The 20,829-nt window shown below is 44.5% G+C and overlaps 1 protein-coding gene across 1 annotated transcript in view; it reads right to left on the reverse strand.

Moving 5' to 3' along the window:
• Nucleotides 1-20,829, reverse strand: part of abhd12 (abhydrolase domain containing 12, lysophospholipase) — a 29,154-nt gene that overhangs the window by 6,678 nt on the left and 1,647 nt on the right. The window contains exons 3-12 of the mRNA XM_080539187.1: nucleotides 8,795-8,916; nucleotides 6,090-6,195; nucleotides 5,003-5,122; nucleotides 3,884-3,914; nucleotides 3,492-3,537; nucleotides 3,214-3,343; nucleotides 2,679-2,716; nucleotides 1,108-1,187; nucleotides 911-993; nucleotides 340-418 (exon numbers count right to left, since the gene is read on the reverse strand). Of these exons, the coding sequence (XP_080395313.1) occupies nucleotides 340-418; nucleotides 911-993; nucleotides 1,108-1,187; nucleotides 2,679-2,716; nucleotides 3,214-3,343; nucleotides 3,492-3,537; nucleotides 3,884-3,914; nucleotides 5,003-5,122; nucleotides 6,090-6,195; nucleotides 8,795-8,916 (835 nt within the window). The remainder of the gene's footprint in view (nucleotides 1-339; nucleotides 419-910; nucleotides 994-1,107; nucleotides 1,188-2,678; nucleotides 2,717-3,213; nucleotides 3,344-3,491; nucleotides 3,538-3,883; nucleotides 3,915-5,002; nucleotides 5,123-6,089; nucleotides 6,196-8,794; nucleotides 8,917-20,829) is intronic.

Consider the following 20,829-nt stretch of genomic DNA (forward strand, 5'->3'; position numbering starts at 1 on the left):
TCTCAAAATATATATTTGAAAAATACTGGAAAAAATGTAACATTTCTATGAAACGTGACACCTTCTAATTGAATACCCATTCAGAATATATTACCAGTAACATGTTTATTGAAACACCTCCAGACTTCTTATTTTCTCCCTTTTTTCTTACTTTTTTCCTTTTCACTTTTCTACCCCTCTGTTTAGGGGTTATGCTATGTTTCTTTACCCTTTGTTTTATCATTTAAGATGTAGTTATGATGTTCTGTCCATGTCTATGCTGAAACCCAATAAAAACTCAATAAAAAAAACTTGATTAAAAAAAAAAGATAACAGCAATTAGGATAGAATGACAGTTACCTTCTTCCCCAGATGAAACGGCACAACGGTGTCATCCTCAGCATGCAGGATGAGCACTGGACAGGAGATGTGGTCCACACTGAGAGGGGGGGAGAGGAGACGGGTCTCAGAGTCCTTCTGAGAACAGGCGTGGACTGGCTGCAGTTTTACAGCCCTAGACTGTACTAGAGTACTAGTGCTTGGTAAAAGACATTCGGTGGTGTCACGAACAATCATTGTCAAATGAATGTGTTTCAGTAGAGATGAATGCAGATGAATGCATGTCCTCTGGTCTGCCAGTGACACCTACAGTTGTCTTCTGGCCCTTCCTGAGAGATATCTCACTCAGTACTATAAACAGCAACAGGGCCCGTGAAGTATTTCAAAACGTTTCATCGATCTCATTCTGATCCCAGATCATTTGTTTGCTGATCCAGGATCAGATCAGGTCGCTGATTCCCCAAAATAGCCAGATAGATCAGAAAAAGATTGCAAAAAAAGAAAGAAAATAATCCGGATCATTCTGATCTAGATTAAAACGTTTTGAAATACCGGAACCCTACGGCAATCGAGAGAGCCCGGTTCAACCTACTTCTCGTCGCTGGCGAACCGGATGTCATTGGCCGATATGGCATCCAAGAAGAACCAGTCAAATCCTGGTAGGTATCTGTAGACCTGTGAGAAGCCGTGATACACAGCAGGTTAAGGACACGTCGATACGGCATCAAATGAAATATGATGAAACCTCAGCGTGACTAAGCGATCTAGGGTTACGGGGGGGATGCTTGCCATTGAGAAAGGGTGGCTCTTGGCCTCCTCTCTTATGTTAGTGAATGGAGACTCCAAGATTAATGAGTCAGGAGGCGTACCTGGAGAAATAGAGAAATGTCATTTCAATGAGAAAGAGCTTCAGCAAAGACAAAGAACAACTACAATAAATGCAAAGAACATTACATGGGGGTAAGTGTCTTGAACAGTCAGATTAAGAGCTGCTCTGTAACTTCAGGGGTGCAAACTGGTGATGGCCCAAAAAGGGGACAAAAATGTGTGTTTTCCTCAAAACGAAGAAAGCTAACCTAAGAGGAGAAAAATGTTGACAGGGGGAGAGCGCTAGCACTAATGGTGCTAAATGGATATCGCTAGCACTAATGGTGCTAAATGGATATCGCTAGCACTAACGGTGGTCTAACAATGATGCGCATGTAAGTAGCAGCAGTCCTGACCCTTAACACCTGCAGAATTACTTCTAAAACTGTTTACTGTGGCTGTGTTCTCCACGCTGTCTGGAATTGTACCTAGCTCCCTGAAGCTAAAAGTTATTTCAACAGCAGTGGAGTTTAGCAGACAGGAAGATTAGTTAGGCCGCGCATCATGTGACTTGGATGAGACTTAGACCCCCCCGCCCAAAAATAAGTTTTTTTTTCAGATTTACACGATTCACGTGGATGACCTATTTTGAGGTAAAAACTGCACCCCTGAACCTAGTCTATGTGGTGTGACCAGTCAGACTTTTAGCTGCTCTGTAACCTAGTCTATGTGGTGTGAACAGTCAGACTTCTAGCTGCTCTGTAACCTAGTCTATGTGGTGTGAACAGACAGACTTCTAGCTGCTCTGTAACCTAGTCTATGTGGTGTGAACAGTCAGACTTCTAGCTGCTCTGTAACCTAGTCTATGTGGTGTGAACAGTCAGACTTCTAGCTGCTCTGTAACCTAGTCTATGTCTAGCTGCTCTGTAACCTAGTCTATGTGGTGTGAAAGATTCAGGCCCTTAGACACTTGAGCTGCCTCTGTTAGAGGAGCCGTCCCTGTGTGTCTGAGTGGTGTTGAGCCTCAGGGCCAATGAGGTCACAACCACTCCACTCCACTGTCAACGAGTACCTCAGTCCATAGGAGAAGTTCCCATGAGATGTGTGTGTGTGTGTGTGTGTGAGTGTGTGTGTGTGTGTGTGTGTGTGTGTGTGTGTGTGTGTTAGGCCAGGGGCGAATTTCCGAAGACTCGGACAATGACATGTGTATGGCACTCGCAAACCTAAAACCCAGGGTTGACACGCACGCACGCACGCACGCACGCACGCACGCACGCACGCACACACACACACACTGCTCTCTTGCTCTACCCCTAACGACACTGTGAAAGTGGTATCAATTATTATTTAAATTTTAAATATATTTGTTGAAGAATATTGCTGTCTATTTTGTATTGCTTTAAAAGGGATGTGAGACTTTGTAAACCTTAACTACGGTAATACATTTGACTATTCTGAGGAGTTTGTATGATATTTTACATTTAAAAATGAATAAGTAATGTATTATTTATTGAACAGTGCATTCAACCGTGTGAGAGAGAGAGGACGCTTACCTCGGTCACACAGACGTCTGACTAGGTTAGTGGCCACTCTGAAAACAGACACACATATCTAATCATGAGTCTACACATACTGTAGATACATTTCGTGAGCTTAGAATTATAAGGTTCTATCTCCGTTTAGGGCAGTTCAGAGATATTGAGCGTCAAAGTTTTTACATTCCATTATGTTTTGTGAGATGGAACCTTTGTATTTTGATTAATTACTAACTCAAAAATGTCAACATTTTAAAAATACCACCACACAGGCATTAATAAACACCTAATGGATCAGATTATGTAAAAAACTCAATGGAGATAGAACCTTGTAATTCTAACGTCACGATTTACAAATAACAATACATCACTCTACACACAGTACTCAAAGACGTCAGAGGTAGCACTTTTTGTTTTTGTGTCCTTTTCTACTTTTGTGGTTTATAATAATACTTGATGCATATTACATAATCCATAGTTGAGCTACTCTGACGTTTGGATGTTGAGATGAGATCTAGAGATGACAGCATCACAGTGACAGAGCTGCTCCTACCCTGTTCCTAGAGAGTGGCCCCAGACGTAGAGGGCTCGGCCCCCCGCCCGCTGCTTCACCCACTGGTACAGGAACAGAGCGTCTGACGTCATGTCTCTCTCTGACGGGCTGCCGTCTGAATCACCCCAACCTGGAACACACACACACACACACACACAGTCATCTGGTTTGTTACCATGCCTGGGGACAGACTGGGCCAGGAGTACGTACCAGGAAGTACAAGGTGTGTGATGGTTGTCCATGTAAACAGTAGCAGACGCTAGTGAAACTCTACTGACCTCTATAATCAAATGTGACTACATGGTAGCCTAGCGAGCCCAGGACCTGCAAGGCAGAAATAATACAATCAAAATAAAATCAACTCTGAGGTCTAATTATCAGAATGAAAGCAGATCAATGGACCTATCGCTAAGCCACTCCCCAAAATAGAAATTGTCCAATCATATCACAGAAAAAGTCACGACAGGCCGAAAACTCGGACAAACAACTCGCCGATATCTGATGGTGAAACATTTCTAGACTAAATATTATTGTCATCTTTAAAAAAACACGTGGTGTTGCTGTGGTAAATCAGAAATCAGAAATTAGCCAACTCCCGCCATTGAATCAAGTTTTCAAAGGGGCGTGGCTTAGAGACAGGTCCGTTAAGCCAACGTATCGACCCGCTCACCTTGTAGAGTTGAACTCTGTGGTCGCCTCCTCTGAAAGAGACAGGACGGAGGAGGTGGTTAACCAGACGAAGGGTGAAAACAAACAACAAACACACAGACTGGTAGAACACCACCGGAGGACATACTGCAGTGTTTCCTCCAGGAATTGTTACAATGGTGGCGGGTAGTGCTGACCGCGCGCGCGCAGCAGAGTTATTGTCTGTGTCTGCATGTTTTTCCAGCATGTAATTCCGTTGTCAATAAAAACAAAAACACTGATCTGACGTTTTTTTTCACAACGTTATTACTTGTCACTTTAAGCCCAGGAGGGAGTTAGCGATTAGCGATGTTTAGCTTAGCTTAGTTTAACAGAAGTATCTTCACTTTTAACATGACTTCCCGTGGTCGTAGAGGGCTGGTCGACGGCTTAAAATGACCGTGTAGACCTGTAGACCTTATCCAGCTATAGTCTTGTGTTTCTACCCCGGGCATAGCCGGTGTTATTCACGGACAAACACTCCTGTTAGAGTGGTTCTAGTACACTGGACATAGGTAACACATAGAGAGGCTTCTCCTCTCTCTCTCCATCCTACACTACACTACACTACGCATCCTATACTACACTACACTACGCTAGCTCGCGGTGTTCGGGTGACAGCCAGGGCGCGTTCGTAAATACGCTCTGGAAATCTGATCAGCACTCACGGAATGCCTCTTGTCCAATCAAATGACTTGGTCCCTTTATGACGTTGAACCCAGTGTGCGCTCCGGGGCTCTCAGAGCGAATTTACGAACGCAGCCTCAAGTTCAATACTCGCGACACACACGGACTGGTCCAGTTTCAGCGCTTGTGGGTGTGTCTAGCGCTGTGAAGGTCTGAAAAGCGGCCTAAATCATATTTTTTTTTGGGGGTTGAGAAATCTGAATGGTGGCGGAGGAAATTCCATCGTGGCGGTCCGCCACGATGAAATGCATGTAGAGGAAACACTGCACTGTATATGCCTTACTATGGTACATGGTACAAGTTCATATATGCCTTACTATGGTAACAAATAGTAAGATTGAGGGCAGATGCTTGTGATGACAGTGGGGGGGGGGGGGGGAACAGTCCAGTTGTGGGGTGGAGGGGGGGGCCTCACCGTGTTCCTGCGTTGCCGTGCAGGTAGAGGATGACTGGGTGGGAGGACTGGAGGGCGGAGTTATACCACTCCCTGTCCCGCCCCTGGGCCTCCTTCCACATCTGCCCCGGGACCGTGTGCCTGGGGGGGGGGGGGACGACACAGGGGGGAAGTCAGTAAGTAACGTTTATTTCTATAGCATCTATCCCAGACCAGGGGTCACAACGTGGTTTACATATATAAGAACATAATAAAAGAGCAAAAGTTATAGCAGGTTAAAAGAAATAGGTAAACAAGTGGAAATAAGAACAAGTAACAAACAACAAGTGTACGACAATATCAACAGGACATGTTTAAAAGCTTTTTGATGCTATCTGGAGACCCTTTATATATTTCTTAAGACACAATGTTGGTAACCTGCTCTAAGGGAGGAGGGTAGCATCATGATTCTGTACATCCATCTGAAAAGCACACCATTATTACTTATTATTATCTATTTGTATAGTATATATTTTTTTTTACTATCTATATATATATGTATATATATATTTTTTGGTGCTTCTGTTTAGTTAAGTTAGACTACAAATTCTGTTTACGTCTGTATTCAATTGTTAGGGATAGGGTGGTGGGAGGGTGAACAAGGTGACAAATGTTTGCCATGTTTTACATTGTGATTCAATGTACAATTTGAAGTGATTTGCAAACTGAAAATCAATAAATATATTGTTAAAAAAAGAAAAAATAAATAAATAAAAGAAGTCATCATAGGCCACAATGGTGTGTGTGTCTGTGTGTGTGCATGTCTGTGTGTGTGTGTGTGTGTGTGTGTGTGTGTGTGTGTGTGTGTGTGTGTGTGTGTGTGTGTGTGTGTGTGTGTGTGTGTGAGTGAGTGAGTGAGTGAGTGTGTGTGGATGCGTGCCTCTCTCTCTCTCTCTGCGTGCAAGCCTCTCTCTCTCTCTTTGAGCTGAGGGCTTTATCACACGCCTATGAGAGTCAGCTAGAGGGCTAATGAGAGAGAGGGGGAGTGGGGGGGGGGGCACAGACAAATAGGTCATTCCCTCATAGTGGTAGCAGAGAGGATTGTGTGTGTGTGTGTGACTTGTCTTACCACACTCCAATGTTGATGCCCTCTTCTGGCTGCAGATAGAAGTTAATGGTGTGATTCAGACCCTGGTCCTGTGGTCTCTTCAGGTCCAGAAAGTAGGGCAGCCTGACTGTAGAGAGGAGAGGAGAGGAGAGGAGAGGAGAGGGGGGAGGTCGGTGCTGGTTAGAGGCTATGGTAATAATAATAATAATAATAATTCATTGTTTTTATATAGCGCTTTTCCAGCGCTCAGACGCTGACAATATGGGAAAAACAGAAAACACAGAAACCACAAGCAACAGATAACATGAGCACATAGAACACAGAGTTAACAAACACAGTAACACAGCAATGTCCAGGGGGGGGGCAGGGTTAGGGGAGATGGTTAGGGGTAGGGGAGGTTGTATGCATGTCCAGGGGGGGAGGGGGGGTGGCGGACTGGCGGGGTTAGGGGAGATGGTTAGGGGTAGGGGAGGTTGTATGCATGGGAGAACAGGTAGGTTTTGAGGTGGGATTTAAAAGTGGAGAGGGAGGGTGAGTCTCTGAGTGGTTGAGGGAGAGAGTTCCAGAGGCGGGGTGCAGCTTCGGTCTCCAAAGCCTTTGTGTTTTGAGGGTGGGACGGTGAGGGGAACAGTGGATGAGGATCGGAGAGTACGGGTAGGGCGGTGGGGGAGAAGGAGGTCAGTCAGGTAAGGGGGGGGGGGGCCAGGCTATGGAGGGCTTCGTACGGTAAGGGTCAAGATGTACACACAGACTCAGCAAAAACCGCCAGGCTGCTGGAGTCGCTCCAGAAATAAAAGCCCCTTTTTCCGGCCTAAAGCGTTACACGGTCGCAAGTCACGATGGTCACAAGTCACCGTCCACTTCCTTCTCACATATACAGTTTCACTTCCTCTCTCCTAGTCGTGAAAGACTGTCTGCCAACTGTCTGACTTTCAGACTTGCGTCTGGGGGCAAACCATTTCGGGTTTCCGGAAAGAACATCCCCTGAGTCGCTGAGTGGGACTAGAAAGCTTTATTTTGGGGGGGCTGTATGGTACAAAAGTAAAAGACTGCTGAATGCCATTATCACAAAGTGGGACAACAGTGGTCTAACTATGGTTAGATCCAAAACGCTTTCCAGCATGGCTAGCCTGAATGTTAGCCTACATTAGAATGATCTATGTTTAGTGCACAGACCACCTCTCAGACCTCAGTAACACACAGACCACCTCAGACCTCAGTAACACACAGACCACCTCTCAGACCTCAGTAACACACAGACCTCCTCAGACCTCAGTAACACACAGACCTCCTCTCAGTAACACACAGACCACCTCAGACCTCAGTAACACACAGACCACCTCTCAGACCTCAGTAACACACAGACCACCTCTCAGACCTCAGTAACACACAGACCACCTCTCAGACCTCAGTAACACACAGACCACCTCAGACCTCAGTAACACACAGACCACCTCAGACCTCAGTAACACACAGACCTCCTCTCAGACCTCAGTAACACACAGACCTCCTCTCAGACCTCAGTAACACACAGACCTCCTCTCAGACCTCAGTAACACACAGACCTCCTCAGACCTCAGTAACACACAGACCACCTAATAATAAATTAATAATAATTTTGCCATTTAGCAGACGCTTTTATCCAAAGCGACTTACAATTACGAATTACAGGGACATTCCCCCTGGAGTAACTGAGGGCTAAGTGCCTTACCCAAGGGCACACTAGTAGTGGTGTGGCTTCAGGCGGGATTTGAACTCACAACCTTCCGATCACAAGTCCAACTCACTATCCACTAGACCACCACTACCACCTCAGACCTCAGTAACACACAGACCACCTCTCAGACCTCAGTAACACACAGACCACCTCTCAGACCTCAGTAACACACAGACCACCTCAGACCTCAGTAACACACAGACCACCTCAGACCTCAGTAACACACAGACCACCTCTCAGACCTCAGTAACACACAGACCACCTCAGACCTCAGTAACACACAGACCACCTCTCAGACCTCAGTAACACACAGACCACCTCTCAGACCTCAGTAACACACAGACCACCTCAGACCTCAGTAACACACAGACCACCTCAGACCTCAGTAACACACAGACCACCTCAGACCTCAGTAACACACAGACCACCTCTCAGACCTCAGTAACACACAGACCACCTCAGACCTCAGTAACACACAGACCACCTCAGACCTCAGTAACACACAGACCACCTCTCAGACCTCAGTAACACACAGACCACCTCTCAGACCTCAGTAACACACAGACCACCTCAGACCTCAGTAACACACAGACCACCTCAGACCTCAGTAACACACAGACCTCCTCTCAGTAACACACAGACCACCTCAGACCTCAGTAACACACAGACCTCCTCAGACCTCAGTAACACACAGACCCCCCTCAGCCTGGCCACTTGTGACTCATCAATGTTTTAGGTGTAATCCTGCCTGTTCCTGCTCTACGGTTACAGCCCCACACTGGCTATCAGATGGAGGGGGCAGCGGGGACTGAGTATTGGATCATCCATCTCTCTGAACTTCCTCCGTCTGAAGTCGCAAGCCGTGTTGTTGCAGGGTCACACAAAGACATAGCCTGCTGTAAACTGGACGTGCTGGTTTGCTACTTAATGAACTCCAAGAGTCTCTCCAATCTACCAATTGAGTCAACCGGAGCTGACTGAAAACTGAGTGTGTTTCTTATTTACTCACCGAAATTCAAAAAGACTAGTTTAGCCTGAATAGACGGGCAGAGTTTGACGAGGAAGGGGATGGCGATGTACACTGCCAGCACCCACAGGAAGATCCTCTTCAGTTTGCTGATCAGGCCATACCTGGAACACAGACCCAAAACATCATTACAACATTATAAAAGAAACGAAACAAAGTAGAAAACATTACCTCATACTTTACATTGACCCCCCCCCCCCCCCCCCCAAAAAAAAAAGACAACGACAACAACAACCACCACCTAAGGGCATAGATGATATCATTAAAGCCAGAGGATTTGCTACTCTCGATGCACAACTTGCCATAAAATGTAGATACAGTTGGGTGCAAACATTTGGGCACCCCTGGTTTAAATGTCTGTTACAATTAATCTCCAAGTGATTGAAAGCAAACCTGAACTCTAAATGCTACAAAGTTAAACATGACACCTTTCTGCAAATGTTAAAGCAAGGATTCTTTTTATTTTAAATTTTCAGAATTTTTAAATGATAAAAAAGGAAAAGGGCCCTGTGCAAAGGTTTGGGAACCCTTTTGGATTATTCTTTGTTACCTTTTGAGAAAATTATTACTAAGGCCCAGACCAAGGTGATATACTGGTTAGAGCTTCAATGTGTCAAGTGAATATAATTCCAGGGTTGAACTATATATTCTGAAGTAACTTCATGCCTTCTAAAGTATCCGTCTGTGGTGGCTGTCTGGTGTTAAAAACCATGGGTTCCTCTAAACAGTTGTCCAAGGACGTCAGAATCAAGATACTTCACTTCCACCATCAAGGAGAAGGCTACAAGAAACTCTTGCAACGTTTCAAACTACCCACTTCCACTGTGAAAATGGAAAATAAATTGAATAATTGAAGTCAAGGCAAGATCTGAAAGACCAAGAAAATGTTCAGATAGAATGGCCCGAGATCTGGTGAGAAATGCTCAGAAGAACCCACACAAAAAAGAGTAGCAGACACCGGTCTAGTTGTTCACAGTACAATACAGCGTACCTTAAACAACAAAGACCTACATGGCATCTGAAGCGTCTGAAGTATGCAAAAGAAAACCTTGAGAAACCTGAACTGAAGCCTATTGGAACAATGTGCTTTGGACTGCCGAAACCAAAATGGAACTTTTTACCACAACCAAAGAAAGTATGTTTGGAGAAAAATTGGGTGAAGCATTTGTAGAGAAGAACACCTTGCCTATGCTTTGTAGCAGCTGGGGGCACAGGCAATATTGTGTGGGTGGAAGGAAGAATGGATTCCATCAAATATCAAGACATTCAAGAGGCTAATGTTGGAAGGTCAAGGTGCCGTTCCCATACTCAGGATATGAGACAGAGTGAGAGAGGGCAGAGTGAGAGAGGGCTGAGTCAGAGAGGGTTGAGTGAGGTCATTAGATCAGCTTGTAGTTTAGCTTAAAACTTCAGATCCTTCCTACTTTGCTACATCTCTCCCTTGTGCACACATTGTATTAAATTATTGAAAGACATGTGATCTCTTAAGAATTCCAGAACGTGCATGCACGCACACACACAGATTTTTTTTTTTTTACTTTTAATTTGGTGGTAGCAGCACACGATTTGGTCGCACCAACATTTTGTCAAGCAATAGAAACATTTCAGGGCTTATCATCTTAGAAATTGCTACCATCGCTACCTTAGGCTGTGTGTGTGCTAAATAAACATTTATTTTCATTTTATTTACAAACGCATACAGAAATGTTACATCAGCTAATTCTTTCATAAGACAAAATATGATCATGACATCACAATTGCATGCAGGGGAAGGCACGTCCAGCAGCATAACACTGGCTGTATAAACTCCTGCCAAGAGAGAAATGCGGAAGCCTATATTCCTTGTGGCAGTTGTGGAGCCAGGCAATTTTCAATGGGGTGGCCAGGACGGGACAGAAATCACTATTATATGTCCATAAAAATGTGTCTAACTAGAAGAAATGAGCTATTTTAGACTTGGAAGCAATTATTCCAGATATATTCCAGCATCCCGTGTCCATGCTCTCTTGGAAACATCAACCCAGAATCTTGGGATGTGGTTGAAATCACAAGCCTTCGTCATCGAGACCGATTTGGTAGGCTGATTGCTCTGAGGGGACGTCACGTGACCGGTTTGAACGGCGAGTCAGCAAAAGCAGAAATGACATCTTACAGCGGCGTGGAGCCCTCACTAAGCTTGTGTGACGACAGGAGAGTCGGTGTGCCACATCCTCCGCAGGATAATGAAACAGATACAGTACGCTGGTTTCCAACACAGTGGCAGCTGCATGTTCAGCCGACTGGAACGCGAGACTGACAGGAATCGACAGGCCGGAGAGCGCCCTAGCTTTGTTCAGAACGAGCGCTACGCTGGCCGTGCCAACCAAACAGATGGTGGTCTCATTTCAGGAGTATGTAGGGTCCTGGGTTTTGGGGGGAGTACTGCCGAGATCCACTTCAACCAATGGCCTCAGTTGGAGAGATCAAATTGCTTCGTACGTGCAGCACAGCCCCCATGACAGCATAGCCGTCCTGCTCCTACCTGTGTGGGATGAAAACAGAGCCGCATTGTGGGGCAACAAGCCAGAAGGACACCTGCAGCTCCAGCGCCTGGCGGCTAATGCGTTTAGCTTAGTGGAGGGGGCAGGCCAGACCTGGTGCATACGAATGTGCCGCCATATGGACCTGATTCCAGTTCAGTCAGTTGACATGAGGGGTGGGAAGCGACTGTACATGATTGCATCCGTTCACATCTGTTCATCAAACTGTAACTCTACATCTGTAACACTAAATTGATGTTACTTACGGTAATCAAAAAATATAAACATCTGGTTATGCCACACCTGTCAGGTGGATGGATTATCTCGGCAAAGGAGAAGTGCTCACTAACACAGATTTAAAACAAATTTGAGAACACAATTTGAGAGAAACAGGCCTTTTGTGTGTAGAAAAAGTCTTAGGTCTTTGATTTCAACTCCAAAACTAAAACTGGAGCAAAAACAAAAGTGTTGCGTTGATATTTTTGTTCAGTGTATATTCAACTCTTCACTCTCAATTCAACTTGGTTCCTTGTGTGCAGCTTAAGTAGGGGTTAGGATTCCTGCAGGGCTCTCTCTCTCTCCCGTGCCCTGGCTGTCCAAGGTGACAGTGAAACTGCCAGGACCGTGAATGAGCAACGGTTGCAAGGGGCAGGTAGATAGCTAATGCAGCCTGAGATGGAGGTTTGGGATGAGGCTTTGAGCAGCGTCACCCCTGCTCTGTCTGGTTGGGCTGGAACGAGATGGGCCCACGAACCAGCAGTCATGACAGGTCTGGCCCAGCTCTGTTCACTCAACTGTGCTCAACTCAAGGTCAAGAGGAGAACACAGTAATAATAATAATAATAATAATACATTTTATGTATGGGCGCCTTTCAAGGCTCTCAAGGACACCTTACAAGACAGTTTAAGGTCATGTTCTCACATGAAAGTCCGAATCGAGACCCGGAGCAAGTGGATGAGTTCGCAACATTGTTGCATTAATAATTTCTCTGATTTGCGTTCTCACAGCATGTAAACGAAGTAACATACGCAATCGAAGCAACAGACGTGGTAGTTGATTGGTCAGAAAAATGTAGAATTGCCCGTTGTCCCTCTCTTATCCAGATCAACACGCGTGAGCTGTTGTTTTCCTATGGACTGCCTCGAGCAGCGTTCTCACCAAAAGCGAAGCAAAGTGATGGATGCGTCGTTTCTAACCGAAGCGAAATCACCCTTTTCAAGCGGAGCATCCGACGGGTATTTGCTCCGGGAGTTACTTCGAATGCGCGTTCTCACAGCTCCAAACGACATCCTGAACTCATCCTAAAACTCAGTTTCAAGTGAAGCAAATGTTCTAGTGAGAACACCCCCTTAAACAACATATCAAAACATTAAAATCAACAAAGCAAATGACATAAAAAAACAGCAAAATCAGATATAACAACAAACAAAATACAGAAGATCAAACCAAGTAAGCCATTGTGAAAAGGTGTGTTTTAAGATTTGAAAGTGGTGAGTGTCAATATTGCGTAAGTTGGGTGGCAGAGAGTTCCAGAGGCGGGGAGCAGAACGGCTGAAGTAGATTCAATGACACAAACCATTCTCTCTATCAAGTTCTCAAATGGATATGTCTGTGTCCTTTTCACTTCCGTTATTTCACTTCTGCTGTACAAACTGAAGAGGACAAACCAAGGTTAAGGGCTTGAATGGCAGATAGGTGAGATTTTTTTGGTGTCATTGACACCGTGCAAGCTGAACTTGTCCTGAACCTCTTAGAATTATGCATTGGCTGAGGATGATAATACCCTACTCTCTACTCTCTAACACTCTGCCTCAGCCCTCAGAGAGCTGGCCGTCTCACCTTCCCAGAGAGGCTTCGAAAAACGAGCCTCAGCGATGAGCCCTGCAAACCCACACACCAATTGTGCTTGCACACACACACACACACTCACTCACTCACTCGACGCACAGGCGCGCACACGCACACGCACACACGCACAGGCGTGCACACACACACACACACACACACACACACACACACAAGGTCCTCTGGTCTGGTCGCAAACGGAGAGCTGTCAGGGGGGAAGGGAGTATCCTAATAGAACAGCCGTGACGAGGCTGATTCTAGCCGCCGACACTTCAGCCTAACAAACCTCTGACAAGGCCAATCAGTCCTATACAAGTGAGTCTCCTCGTCGACCAGAGCAAACACGTTTCTGTCTCCAAACAAATAACGGGAAAAAAATGCATTAAGAAACACAGCGCTTGGTATTTGTGGGTACCACAAAGCACTACTCTATTAGGAGGTTTGGCTCACAAGAACCATAATCTGAAGCCACCGCAACACCACTGGGTACAATGAAACCGGTGGGTTTTAAGCAAAAAAATGCAATTAGAATTAATCATGGGTCAGAGCAACAATACACACGTTTTGCTAATTTGTGCTTTCCGTGACACTGCCTCCATTTCCAACACTTGACTGAGTGCTACGCACTGCTTCCGATCAGGGATTTAAGGGCACATAGGCCAACGGTCACACTTGTCTAGGGTCTGTCTAGTGTGTGAGGTAGCTCCCATCACGGGCAGAGTGAACTAACCTGGACACACTGAGACAGTGTACCAAGCCACCCGGGGTATTTGGTTGATGCCATGTGTCGGCATCATAAAGGTCCCACTGACGTGTGAAGAGCATCTGAGTTATTCAAATAGTACAGCAAGGCAGCTAGGCTTTAAGAGTGACTGTACTGTGCACAGTTTTAAACCAAAACAAGTGGACAGTAAACATCTTGTCCCCAACACATGATGTAGCCCTCTAGAAAAAGGAGAGTGGTGGAATGAAGCCTCTGAATAAAGCAGGAAGTTTATTCCTAAACTTTTTACATTCGTTTTTTGCGATCACTTGCTGTGACCAAAGAGAAAAATTATTTGGGCGCCATTACGACTATCATACTATTGATATAAGAATCCTTTACCACAAACTAAGACCAAAGAAAAATGATTTGGTTACAAATGCTACTGGCTATAAATCACAACACAACTGGTTTCCACATTGAGCCAAGTGTCATATTTATACTGCATAACAGACTTGACTCACAAAATATTAAAATCTAAACCAAATCTGTTAAGACTACAGTCCTGTGCATTAGGCTATACTCTTACAGCTGCATTCATAGCTTTGTATTACATTAATCCAAAGTTCCCAAGGCTATGCCTAATGCATTAGGCTACACTCCTAGCTCTCCACTTTGCACCCTATTATGTTTAATGAAGAAATGGCATGGCCTCGAAACTCATAAACTCTCTCAGGCAGGAAGCATCTTTCACCGTAGTCACAATTGGGCGAATCAGAATCAGAATTATTTTTATTGCCAAATATATTCACACATACAGGAAATTGACTTGGTGTTGTTGGTGCAAGACATAAAGACACAGACAGCAATATAAGAAAAACAACAACAACAACAACAACAACGTAATAAACAACACTATATAAGGAAAAATAGTTTAAAAAAGACAATGACAGAGATGGGCAGTAGAGCAATAAGACTAGTAAATTAAAGGATGTAAAACTAATATTGTCAGTTGTGTGTGTGTGAGAGTGTGTGTGTGTGTGTGTGTGTGTGTGTGTGTGTGTGACGGGGGACGGGGGGGGGAGTGGAAGTCCCAAAGCCAATGACAGGCCGGGGTCTGGTTTGGGAGGCCCACTGCCATGGGGAAGAAACTGTTCAGGTGGCGCAAGGTTTTGGTTTTGATAGACCGGAACCTTTTTCCAGATGGAACACTCTGGAAGAGGTGGTGAGAGTGGTGGGCGGCATCAGCGATGATCTTTCCTGCTCTCTTACTGGTCCTGGAGTGGAACAGGTCCAGGACAGATGGCAGGTTGCCGCCAATGACCTTCTCGGCTGACCGAACAATCCGCTGTAATCTGCCTCTGTCCTTGGCAGTGGAGGCAGCGAACCAGACGGTGATCGATGAGGTGAGGATGGACTCGATGATGGATGTGTAGAACTCAACCATCACTTTCTGCTACATATTGAATTTCTTCAGTTGCTGCAGGAAGAACATCCTCTGCTGGGCCTTCTTGATGGTGGAGGTGATGTTCTCCTCCCATCTGAGGTCCTATGAGATTATTGTCCCCAGGGACAACAACCCTATACTGTCTCACTGAAGCAGTAGAAGAGCCTGTTCCTGCTCTGAGAAAAACATGAACATGACAGGAGCTGACGACCAGGAGTAAGTGAGACTTCAAGGATAAAAAAGAGGATACTGTAGTCAAATAGACTATGGATTTCGGAAAGTCCTTGTCTTTGGTGATCATTTTTGCAGAGTAGGCTAAATCAATCTCTCTGCACTAGCCGCCAGATTGGGCCAGAAATAAACACTCACTACAGGGACGAACTGGAAGAGTTTTTCAACTGTCAGTGAGTCTCTTGTGGAGCTGATAAAAAAATAAAAATAAAAAAAAAAGACAACTAGCTAGCTGTTTTTATGCGCAATCAAAATAGAAGTAGACAAAATACAAACTGTCTTGGACCAATTCAAATGTGGTTATGTCTATTGGACGAGAATGCAAACGGTTGATGACAGGAGGGTGACAGTTACGTTTCCAAACTGAGGAGAAAACACAGAGGAGGCTAAATGTATAGTCATCTTGACTGTGGGGAAAATACTATGTACATAGTAGTCCCTGAACAAAATGACAACGCAATAAACCAAACAGGCAACAAGGAAACAAGAGTTCCCCAGAGTATTTCTAGAAAGTCAGCTACTGGCGTGAAAAGTATCAGAGGGAAAAACAGAGAGGCGCTACAGAGAGAGAGACTCTTATCTCTCGCTCTCATTTGTTTGACAGCGGTGCCAAAGCAAAGTAGCAGTCTGTCCTATCCCGCACGTTTCTATTGGTTTGTCCCATTGATCAGTGGACCTACAGTTATCACACAGTTATCACAATGAAGGAAAGGTTTAGGTTAAAATAAGGCCTTACAGTAGTATCAGGTTCTTCCCACAAATAGTAGGCTATAAATAATAACATCATGGCCAACCAACTCTGACATGAATGACTGACATGGCAGTGTTGGGGTTGTAGTTTATTCTCTGACTGGTGAAGGAAGGAGCAACGTCAGGTATATCAGTCAACAGGTTCGTTACACTCAAGTTGCAGCATGTTGCGACAAGGAGCAATATCGAACATCAGAGTAGAGACATTGTCTAACCTCAAATAGTAAGGAAAACATAGCTTACACAACCTAGAATCAGTTAGGTAGCCTAATCATAGTTAGTGTTTGTGCATGTGATTGTCTACACTCCACAGGTCAATTCAGTTTCAGTTTGCTTTTATTGGTCACATGTACAATACAGTGAAATGATTTGTTCTGTACAATTGGTATCAGGACAGAAGAACACACAAATACAACAGAGAGATAATATACTACACATAACATTTAACTAAATCAGGCTCTGTGGCTGGGTTTCCGTTAACCGGCAATTACCGGTCTTTGTCCGGTAAAATTTGGTGAAGTCCGACACATTGAAAAGTCGTCGGACATATTGTCCGGTGAAAATAATTCCCTTTGAATACAATTCGCTAAAGCTGGCTGGGTGCGTTCGTAAACACGCTCTGGAAATCCGATCAGCACTCGCGGAACGCCTCTCGTCCAATCGAACGACTCGGTCGCTCTGTGACATCGAAGCCAGCGTGCGCTCCGGCGCTCTCAGAGCGTGTTTACGAACGCACCCCTAGAAGTTTCCAGCCAGCTAGCTGAAGCTGCTACACACACCAGAGCCATGGCGACCGAACGGCAAGTTAAACAACATACTATAAAAGTGACATTGTTTTACTCATTACTCATACGTTTGTTGTCATTCGGCGGTGCTAATAGTCGCTTTCTTTTTTAATTTATTTAATTTATTTTATTTTAGCAGTTTCCCCGAAAATTAAGTGTTTGTTTTTATATCACTATTTGCACTTCTGGTTAGATGCTAAACTGCATTTTGTTGTCTGGTACTTGTACTCTGCAATGACAATAAAGTTGAATCTCACCTAATCTAATCTAATCTAATCTAAAATAATCTAAAATAATCCCATCACTATTACTCCCTATTTTCATCAGTGTTTCAATCCTTGAATCTGTGATGGAAATCAAGCAAAGCCACTTCAAGTCTCCCCACCACTGACAGCGCTGGGTGTGCCTTTCCTTACACTCTCGGTTATTCCCTGTGGATTTAAAAAACGGTGTTTTGGTTTCTATAATGTGGTCTATTCTCAGTGTTGACGAGCAGCTCAGGGGGCTTTGAGATGGCTAACAGCTAATTAAAGGAGTAATTCCACTCAAAAGGGTAGAAGTAAGCTGACTGTCTGTCTGTCTATCTGTCTGTCTGTCTGTCTGTCTGTCTGTCTGTCTGTCTGTCTCTCTGTCAGTGTGCTGGACTACCTATGACTTCCATGGTACCTGGGAACGCGTTGTCGGAGAGAAACGCCCTCTGTACAAAGGACCTACTGACCAAAATCCCTATTCCCCGTAGCCTACATGCTTGCACTGTTACTGTTCAATAAAATGTTATACATCTAGACATTGTGGTATTTCTTTATATACGTATCCCAGACTGCCTATCAATTGTTTCTCAATAAACAGTTATGTTCTTCCCATTGTCATACTCCCGAGCTAAACGAAATGCCTTCCCAACCAGCGAGACTTATAGAAATGACGTTGTTTTATTGATTTAAAAAAAAAGGGTAAAACTGTAAAGAGAAAATAGAAAACTCACATTAATCCCAAACAATTTAACAAACTTCAGTTAACGTAATGTGGAGTCCGTTCATTGATCGATGCTGTCTGTTCAGTTCCCAGTGAGGCGCCCTTCAGCGCTGGACCCGTTCAGCGCTGGATTTGACGCATGGCATAGCGCGCATGCGTCAAATCATGTTATATTATTATATATTATATAGCTCGCATCTAATCGTATCGGATGAGAAATAGACATTAAATGGCATATATAGGCCGCTACACAACAGTAATCACCGCGACAAACAGCTATATTAGATTTGGATAAAAAAAATATATGATTTTGAATTTTTTTTTTTTTATTATATTTTAATATGATGACCGGAATATATCACGTTTGTCCGGTAAATCGAATTCTTCCCGGACACGATGTCCGACGGCAAATTTTTCTAACGGAAACCCTGCTCTGTGGTACCGGTGGACTTCCTCTTGTGAGGGACATTCTGAACATTGCCCCTGAACATCAGCTGACAAGATAGAGATTCATCAACAGAACATATGAATAGTATTCATAAAGCAAGAAATTATATTATATTTTGTGATATTATCAGCCAAACAACAATGTAGGCTAATACACTCACACTCGCAATACTCATGTGCTCCATGTTTTCCCAACATGCAGTCGTATCAAGCTACTGTACAGACAATATACAGACTATATACAGACTATACACAGACTATACACAGACTGACTATATACAGATGTTAGATCTTAGATGGTCTAGCAACATTTATGCTACTGTCACTCACACACTCATGACACAGACCCACACACACACACATACTCTATTCTCAGGTCACTCAGACACACACATTATGTTCCTTCCAGGTCAGCCTGCTCTTCAGGGGTAGCAATAACGCCACAATATACAGACTCGAGAGGTTGTTATCTTAAAGACCTTGGGGGTTAGGCGTCAGGGCACAGACAGAGGGTGGGCAAGAGAGTATTTAAGCCCGTCTGTATGTCATAATGATGTCGTTGAATGTCGTGGAATGGTCGTTGAATGCCGTATGCTGAGATACTGTGCTGATGAACCATTCGCTGACTGTCTTAATAAATCAAGTACAGAGATTCCGACCCGTGTTGAACATCCTATTTCCTTGTCAAATCGTGTATGCTGCGCACCTAATCTATCCTGAGATGACACAACGCATTTAAGATCACAATCCTCAATAGATTGATCCATTCCATCGTTTTACCGACAAGCTGATTCTACACAGACTATATACAGACTATACACAGACTATATAGACTATATACAGACTATGCACAGACTATACACAGACTATACACAGACTATACACAGACTACAGACTATATGAATGAATGAATGAATGAATGAATGAATGGACTTTATTGTCATTGCTACAGTACAGGTACCAAACAACGAAATTTAGGAGGGGTGGCTCCCCTGGTGTTAGGAAAGGGAAGAAAAAAAAAACTTTTAGAAAAAAAAATCACAAGAAGGGAAGGAGCTGGTTTACATAAATAAAGGCTATGTACACAATCCACTGTACTATACTGTACAGATAGCCGACTAGGGTTGTCATATTGCACAATAGTATTTTTTTCACGTTATTTAAAGTGTCACAGTTTGCACATGTTTGTGCCTCAGCACTACACCTGATTTGTTCAGTCCAGCAGCTGCCATACAATCCGTCCAGACTGTCCAGGGCCCAGAACTTAGGTCTTTGCTGTGTTCAGGGCCTGGACGGCCCTGTGGTAGAAGCAGTTCTTCAGTCTGTTTGTCTTAGCGGCCAGGGTCCTGAACCTCCTTTTCGAGGGCAGCCTGGTAAAGTGTACGTGCCCAGGGTGGGTCGGGTCCCTGGAGATCTTTGAGGCCTTCCTGAGACAGCGTGTGTTGTACAGCTCTTCCAGAGAGGGGAGGGGGGCGCCGGTGATCTTCTGTGCTGTTCTCACTACTCTCTGTAGCGCATTTCTCTCCGCTGTTGTGCAGCTGGAGAACCAGTTGCAGATGCCGTAGGTGAGGATGCTCTCCACTGCGCCGCGGTAGAAGGCCACCAGTATCTCCTGCTTGTTGTGTTCCTTCCTGAGGCATCTCAGGGTGTATAGCCGCTGTTGTGCCCTCTTGATGGTGCCTTTTGTGTTGTCCTTCCAGGTCAGGTCATCCCGCATGTGATGTCCCAGGAATCGGAGGGTTGAGACTCTCTCCACGCTCTCTCCGTCGATGAGCAGGGGCTGGATCTCGGACTTTTTCCTCCTGAAGTCTACGATGAATTCCTGGGTCTTTGACTTGTTCAGCAGCAGGTTGTTAACCTTGCACAGCTTGCTCAGTTGCTCTACCTCATCCCTGTACGCCGCCTCGTCCCCCCCGAGATACATCCCACCACGGTGGTGTCGTCTGCAAACTTTACGATATACAGACTATATACAGACTATGTACAGACTATACACAGACTATGTACAGACTATACACAGACTATATACAGACTATACACAGACTATAAACAGACTATATACAGACTATATACAGACTATATACAGACTATATACAGACTATATACAGACTATTTACAGACTATTTACAGACTAAGTCCAGACAGTGTGCTCACCCAGGGTCAGGCTAGTTACACAAACTGTGAAGAGCTTATTCCAAGCTGTGGCACAAGAAGCCGTCGGAGAATAAAACGACCTTGATTAAATTAAAAGCAGATTATCATGGTGTGAGTTACTGATAAAGATAATTTGATACAGTAGGACGGCAGGCTATAGCCT

Source organism: Nansenia antarctica, assembly GCF_963989245.1.
Source record: "Nansenia antarctica genome assembly, chromosome: 1".
Lineage (NCBI taxonomy): Eukaryota > Metazoa > Chordata > Actinopteri > Argentiniformes > Microstomatidae > Nansenia > Nansenia antarctica.